The sequence below is a fragment of the Tupaia chinensis genome, unplaced genomic scaffold (genome assembly GCF_000334495.1).
Source record: "Tupaia chinensis unplaced genomic scaffold, TupChi_1.0 Scaffold143758_1, whole genome shotgun sequence".
Taxonomy (NCBI): Eukaryota; Metazoa; Chordata; class Mammalia; order Scandentia; family Tupaiidae; genus Tupaia; species Tupaia belangeri.
The window spans coordinates 139,362-147,513 of NW_006203607.1; the positions used below are offsets into that span (position 1 = coordinate 139,362).

Sequence of the window (8,152 nt, forward strand, 5' to 3'; positions counted from 1 at the left end):
TCCCTACTGAGTCAAGCTGAACCCATCACTCCCCAGTGACACTTTCTCACACTGGAATCTTGGGCTACTTTTTAATAGTGAAGGATCAAACAGAAATAGACTGAGAGTTTCCCACCATATTATAAGTTGGTGTTAAAACAATATAAACCCCTTGGGAACCAGCAGTTAGCATAATGGCTATGTCGTTGGACTCCCACGTAGTTGACTGCGGTTTGCGTCCCGGACCCGGTGGCTTAAATCTCATGCCGGGTGCGTGTGCGTGCGTGCCCAAGATCCTAAGAGGAGAACGGAGGAGAAGGGATTGCGGCATGACCATCCCCCATGGGGGGTGATTTCTCACTTTCTGTCTCTATGTCTCTCTCTGTCTGTCTGGCGAGCGCACGCACCCTATAGTGAAAATCTCTCCAAAAAAAAAAAAAAGAAAAGAGAAAAACAATATAAACCCCTTGAGGCTGGAAGGTGGTGTGGTAGTTAAGGAGCTGGACTCCCACATGGCTGACCACATGGTTCAAGTTCTGGGACGGGCAGCTTGCTTTCTCACTTTTCCTCTGTCTCTCTCTGGTCAAATTAAAAATTAATAATAATTTAAAAACTAAATAATTTTTAAAAACCAACAAACAAACAATATAAAACCCAAAGAAGGTGAAGTCTCTCAGGGCAGTAGGAGGGATAGTGGCTGGAATGACATGGGGTGAGCAGTGATCTGCTTGAACGTCAGTGGGCTTTGTGCTAATAGGGGCAGTGCCAAATGGACATGGATGGCTAGGGAAGACATGGACATCTCCGAGTGACGGCTATAGCCCGCTATCCCTACCTCGGAGTGATGGCTATACTCCTACCCCCACCTCCGAGTGATGGCTATACTCCTATCCCCACCTCCGAGTGACGGCTATAGCCCGCTATCCCTACCTCGGAGTGATGGCTATACTCCTACCCCCACCTCCGAGTGATGGCTATACTCCTATCCCCACCTCCGAGTGATGGCTATAGCCCCTACCCCCACCTTCGAGTGATGGCTATACCCCTACCCCCACCTCCAAGTGATGGCTATAGCCCCTACCCCCAACTCTGAGTGATGGCTATACCCCCTACCCCCACCTCCGAATGATGGCTATACCCCTACCCCACCTCTGAGTGATGGCTATCCCCCCAACCTCCACCTCCGAGTGTGGGCTATACCCCCAACCACCACCTCCGAGTGATAGCTATACCCCCCCACCCCCACCTCCGAGTGATGGCTAACTCCCTACCCCCATCTCCGAGTAATGGCTATACCCCCTACCCCATCTCCGAGTGATGGCTATACCCCCTACTCCCCACAACCACCAGCAGGAAAGCCTAACAAATTTGGTGGAAGTGTAATGGCAGCAGCAACAGGTGTTTCGGTAGTAATCTATCAGCTGGTCAGAAAAGTCAGGATGCATTTTTGCATAGAAAAACATATTAGAAAAATATATCATGACTTTTCCAATGACCCAATACAAGTAGGGCTTTGAGATCCAAGAAGAATCCCAAAGTACTTGTTCTAAAACTCTTCTCAACACAGTTCATAAGGCATCCCTAAAAATTACTGTCATAAACAAACTTGGGGGCCAGCAGGTGGCATGGCGTTTGAGGCACTGGACTCCCACATGACCAGGGTAGTTTGAGTCCCAGACCTGGTGGCTTGCTTTCTCACTCCCCCCTCCCCTCTCTCTGGTAAGAGCATGTGCCCTGTAGCAAATTTTAAAATAGTAATAATAAATAAAATTTAAGAAGAAACATAAATTCAACATCTGACCCACCTCAGTCCCTGAGGTCAGCCTACAGGTATAAACGGATCCACGGGGTAAAGTGTAGCTGAGCAGCCCTGACGTCAGTTCGGAAAGAGCACCCAGTAGATGCTGCCACCCACTCTCTGACCTTTCTTTCCGGTAGTGCCGCATAGAGGTGTCATTCAGACTACCAGGTGTCCCGCCTTCTGCAGGAACTGAGGTTAAAAATCAAGCTTTCTGCACAGAAGGTAGCATGGTACACGTTCCCACTGGCGTCTTCTCACACAGCGATGGGAGCCCATCCTTTCTCTGGGAGGCCTGGGTTGTCTTTGGCACTCTCAAGTAAGACCAGTTCCTCATACAAATTAGGATCCCCCTCCCCCAGTCCTTTTAAATCTTACACACCTGACTACCACAAAGCATCCTAGAACAGCCTGATCTAAAGAACCTGACCCAGAAATTGCCATGTGGCCACAAAGGTTTTAGTTCTGAAAGTAGGAGAAGGAATGCTGAATCATCCTGCTTCTAAAACAAACTGCTCACACCACCTCATTTCCAGGTCAACTCATTTTTATCTGTCTTGGTAGGCATATGTATATGTGTGTGTATATATACATACACGTATGTATATATGTGTATATGTATTCATGTAGAAATATTTACTGAGTGCCTACTATGTGCACTCAGTAAATTATATATATTTACTAAGTGCCTACCATGTGTGCTCAGTAAATTTTACTTATATATATATATAATTTATATGTATGTAAAATGTCCCTGAGTTTGTAATTACACTTGTTTTTTTGGTCAGTTGTGATACAGGTTTGTGGGTGATCAAAGAACTTAATCTCCCCCCATCAATCTGTCCTCACATAACTGCTCATCACAAAAGCATCCGCACATCCAATCACGATCTCCCCAATTCTGAAGCTAATGACAGTAAAAATCATATACTTTAGTCTTTAAGGAACTTAACTCAGTCACCCAACAAACATCGACCAAAGACCTATTAGGTGCCAGTGGTGGAGCACACATCTGAGGAATCCCCAGTTAACAGGGTGAGAGGAGAGGTAAACCCTGTAAACAAGTCAGTTGCAATAAATACGATCCATGCTATGGTACAACATTACCTGGAAGAGAGCGGCTACGTGCGGATGGAGTAGGGAGCTCAAGACAGACTTTACAGAGCTGAGTGACCTGTGCTGGGTTTCAGGGGTGAATACAAATTCAGTCTGTGGGACAGACCAGACAGGCATCTTAGGCAGAGGGAATTTTAGCACAAGGCTGGAGTCATGAAGGGAGCTGGGGATGTAACACTGAGTAGTGCATCAAGTAGCATGGCTGGCTCCTTACTCGTGAATCCTGCATGGGCAGATTCAACCAACTAGATCAAACATATGTGAAAAAAAGTTCTAGAAAGTTCCAAAAAGCAAAACTTGAATTTGCCATGTGCCAAGTACTGTGCTGAATCCACACAAAAAGTGATGTGAAGGCATTGTATAAGGTATTATAAATTTATAAGGAATCTAGAGAAGATATTACAAGGAATCTAGAGATGACTTAAAGCATATGGGAGGAAATGCACAGGTTATATGTAAATGTCATGCCATTTTATATAAGAAATCTGACTATCCAGATGTATCTGTAGGAGGCTCTGGAACCATCATCCTTCAGATTCCTAGGCATGGCTTTACTGACTATTGGCTCTAACCCCCAGTCAGTACTGTGTGCCCAGAGACCCTGGGCATTTTTAAGAGCTAATATGGGGGACCAGTAGGTGGTGGGGTGGTGAAAGAGCTGGACACTCCCACATGGCCAACCGTGGTTCAAGTCCCAGACTTGGTGGCTTGCTTTCTCACTTTCCCTCTCTCTCTCACTCCATGTCTCTCTCTGGTCAAATTAAAATAAATGAATAAATTAAATTAAATAATTTTTTTTTAGAAAAAGAGAGTTAATATGTAAAAAGAACCCAGACCTGTGCCTGGCACAGAATAAGCACCATATATATTTTGCTATGACTAATGATAATATTATTATAGTCAACTTGGTCACATTCACCACCTTATCCCTAGGGTTGAAGATAAACAATAAATATCTGGTGAATAAATGAAAGAACTTGCAGTTTATAAAAGGAAATGGAGGGACCAGCCGTTACGTAAAGGCTATGTCACTGGACTCCCATGTAGTCGAGTCCCAGACCCAGTGGCTTAAACTCATGCCGGGCACGTGTGTGTATGTATGCCCAAGATCCTGAGAGGAGAATGGAGGAGAAGGGATTGCAGCAAGGCCATCCCCCCTGGGGGGTGATTTCTCGCTTTCTGTCTCTCTGGCGAGCGCATGTGCCCTACAGTAAAAACTTCTCCAAAAAAAAAAAAAAAAAAAGAAAATGAAATGGAGATAGGTATCATTTCATAATGCTATATCCAACAGAAGTGAAAGGAGTTTGCTTTCTGCAGGACGGCTTCAGTCATCTAATAGCAAATATATACTGGGTAGAGGAGATTACTGGATTAAAAATAATAATCATGAGCACTTGAATGTAAACAGCATTTTCAGTTTATACGTACAATCGTGTTTAAAACAACTGCAATCTTTTTTTTTTTTTTGCGACAGAGAATGTGTGCTTGCTGGAGGGAGAGAAAGTGAAAAAATCACCCCCCCGGAGATGACCACTCTGCAATCCCCCATTCTCCATTGTTCCGTTTTCTTCTCAGGATTTGGGGCATGCATGCATTCATGCCCCAGCAAATTTCTTAAGTCACAGGGTCTAGGACTCAAACCGTGCAGTCAGACACGTGAGATTCAGCTGCCTTAACCACAGGCTGGCCCAACAATTGCAATCCTTAAACTCAAACCTTCTCATTTCTTGTTTGAGTTTTACGTATAGATGTATCACCTGAAATCCTAATCCCCGTATTTACGCTCCCTCTAGTCTCTACAGAAGGAAGTTTAGGATGATTTTAAGCAATTGGCTGAAGTACCACTCATGCCTACTCCAAATCCACTTCTTTATCACATTCCTATGCTATCTAAGGAAGCAGTGGGGGGCCGGCAGGTGGTGGGGTGGTTAAGGGTGCTGGACTCCCACATGCCTGACAGTGGTTCAAGTCCTGGACCTCTCTCTCTCTCTCTCTCTTGTCCCTCTCTGGTCAAATTGAAATAAATAAATAAAGTTCAATAAAATAATTCTTAAAAAAAAAAAAAAAAAATTTTAAAAAAAAAAAAAAAAAGAAGCAATGGAAAAGAGTAGACACAAAGGCTTTATAGAGGTGGTACTTTAATTTCCTAAACTTAAAAAAAAAAATTCCTAAACTATAAAATGATTTTTCAAAGGCACTATCTAGCCCCACTTGCATTCAAATCCCACACCTGCTGAAAGGTACTATGGGTTACACGTGTCCTAAAGTACTGGGCTGGGAATTAGATCTTTTTTCCTTTTTCTTTCCCCACTGTGAGTCTGCTGCTAAATCACTGGATGGCACTGCAGAGGTCAGGTCAGCCTCAGGTTCTTTGTGAAATGAAGGAGTTAGAATGAATGACCTTAAAGTCCTTGCCACCCCTCCTAGCCTGTAATTCTCAAATGGGAAACAGTATCAATATCATTGTTCACTGTTGGGTCATCAGAAAAGTCATGACGTATTTTTTTCAATGCAAAAAATGTGTCATGACTTTTCTGACAACCCACGATATATTTCTGTATTTCAAAACCAGTGGATTCTTGGGAACCAGCAGTTAGCGTAATGGCTATGTCGCTGGACTCCCACGTAGTCGACCGCGGTTCGCGTCTCGGACCCGGTGGCTTAAATCTCACGCCGGGCACGTGTGCGTGCGTGCCCAAGATCCCGAGAGGAGAATGGAGGAGAAGGGATTGCGGCGTGACCATCCCCCCTGGGGGGTGATTTCTCGCTTTCTGTCTCTATGTCTCTGTCTGTCTGGCGAGCGCACGCACCCTATAGCGAAAACCTCTCCAAAAAAAAAAAAAAACAGTGGATTCTGGAATTCTTTTCAGAGTGATACTTTGACTCAGCAAATTGCCAAGTTTTCCATAGTTTGGAAAGAAACTGGAAGAAAGTGGAAACACAATCCATATATTTATTCAATCGAGAACATTCACCGAGTGCCCACTATGTGCACAGCACTATCCTAGCACTGGTACAGCACTGAGCGAAGCAGAAGAGGTCAGTCCTCACACAGGACCAATGTCTTTTAATCTACTAGCACAACGAATAAATCTGACAGCTTTCGACAGCAGAAATGGTGACCTAGTAGGTTTGCTAGATGACCTGTGATTTGTCTGGGGCTACCTCTGCATGAACAAAAATTAAAACTGCATCAAAAAAATACCTGTCTTCAACTTCTCCATGGACCAGGCCAAGAGCTATGTACATTGTCTCGGAGTTAAAATGAAGTAACGCCTGGTTTGTGAACAGAGAGAGACATTTTCGCACATGAATTTCGTTATAATTTCAGACACTAAATGAAAGGGCTTAAATGTTTCCTGTAGCACCAAAATTTAATTTTCAGTTTCTCTAGGACTGGGTTTTTAAAATGGGGTTTTAGACACAAAGAACCTGGGTCTCTAACAGGAACATGATGTGGGATTTTGGGTCCTGCGTCTCAAAAAAAGACGTCTTTACAAGCTATAAAATAAAATAATTAGGCAAACAAACTTACCTTGGGGTCGGAAAGATGTATATATTAAATACTTAATCTAGATTAGCAGAATAAAATTGATTATCTCATTTCAATACGGTCCTGAAACAGAGAATTTCAAAGCTAAAGGAACCTTAACCCTTAGTTTCATAAATGAGAAACTTGGGATTCAAAGACATAAAGTGACGTGCCCAAAGCAAAGCCGAGAAAGTTGTTAACAACCAAGCTGCAATAAGAATCCAGGTCTGCAGGTTTCCTGTTCAGGAACCTGGGTCTTGGGTATACATAAGCTAACTGGGGGAGTTTAGCAAAATAATGCCAGACAGAGGATAGCCCTTGTGCTTAAACGATAACGATTTAGACTACATGTAAGGCACTTAATGTTTGTAGCTTGTTTCTCCAACAAGATGTATAATCTGCTATTACATACAAAGGATTTAGATAAACTTATGGATGAAAAGATCCATAACATGCATTCCACTTGGAAACAGCTCACATTTTAAATCTCTCTTGAAGGTAGGTCCAGAATTTGGAATCCTTTCCCCACCAAAGTAACAAATTAATAGCCCATGTAACCAGATGTGGTTGAAATAATAAGAACAGCATCCCCAGAGGCACCCTGAGCTAGGCCCAAAGCCCCTTAGTCCAGGACCCCTCTGAAATGGCTAGAAACCTCCAGTGGAGTACTGGACACTCAAACAGCAAGCCAGTGGGGGGGGAGGGTGTGGGAAACCACAGATTCCTAAACCAGAGAGGGCTAGTATCAAAGATAATTAAGAATATCTAAAAACATACCTAACCTTTTGAGGTCATGGTCAAAACAGTCTCTAGGACAGGGCAGTGGAATGATCGGTGAGGCCAGAATGATCTGTACCTGAAATCTTGGCTTTTCCAGAGTCTGAATTCAACACTTTAAGGAAGAAGGATGAGTTAAAGAAACGCAACAATGGTCTACTCTCCCACTTTACATTCAAGAGGGAAGGAACTCCAATTTCTCGGATTTCCCCCATATGTGGGTTCCCAGATTGGGGGTGATAATCTATGTATCACATCACTGAGGTAATGCTTATACACGCCTGGAAAACTTTTTAAACACGGACCTTAATTGCAATTTTGCAAAATTTAAAGTGGGTTTCTAGAAACCTCAGAGTCTCAACAAACAGGGTATGGATGCAAGCAGAATTTGCAAATTTGTGCTTATCTTCCTCGGACAACCGAGCTCGGCTTCAGGTGAATTTGGGTTCCTCGCCAAACTAAGTCCCCCGAGTAAATTAAATCACGTTCTCTAATGTTGGCCTCTGGGCAAGAGGACGACGGTGGGAGTAAGCTCTCAAGGTGAGGGGCTTTTCCCAATCCCAAGAGCTCTTGCAGAGGGAGAGACTCTGGTTTTCGGGGTCGAAGCAGACTTGGTTGGGGGAGGCTCGGGTGAGCGAACCCACCTAGGCGGCTCTCAGGGACCCCAGCGCGCCTCCCGGCCCTCCCCGGGCCCGCCTCGCTCACCGAGGTGGCCGCCGACGACGGTGACGGCGATCTGGTCCATGAGCACCGCCCGGAAGCGCACGTCCTGCTCGGAGCAGCGCTGCCGGAGGGCGCGCAGGATCTGCACCTGCGGGTAGTCCTCGCGGATGCGCCTGTCGGTCAGGAACCAGAGCTGGGAGCACATGGCGGCCAGGGCGGCGGCGCCCGGCTCGGTGCGGCGCGACGCGGACCCCTTGGTGCCCCGGGCCGCTCTCCGAAGGGCGGGC

General features: G+C 45.0%; 1 protein-coding gene across 2 annotated transcripts in view; it reads right to left on the minus strand.

Annotated features, from left to right (window-relative positions):
- The window catches only part of RIMKLA (ribosomal modification protein rimK like family member A), a 45,903-nt gene extending 37,811 nt beyond the window's left edge, over window positions 1-8,092 (minus strand). For both annotated transcript variants that reach the window (XR_336905.3, XM_006164911.3), the window contains exon 1: window positions 7,908-8,092. Coding sequence is in view for 1 of the 2 variants with exons in the window: in XM_006164911.3 (XP_006164973.1) it covers window positions 7,908-8,070 (163 nt within the window). In the remaining variant the exon portion in view is untranslated. The remainder of the gene's footprint in view (window positions 1-7,907) is intronic.
- Between the last annotated feature and the right edge of the window lie 60 nt (window positions 8,093-8,152).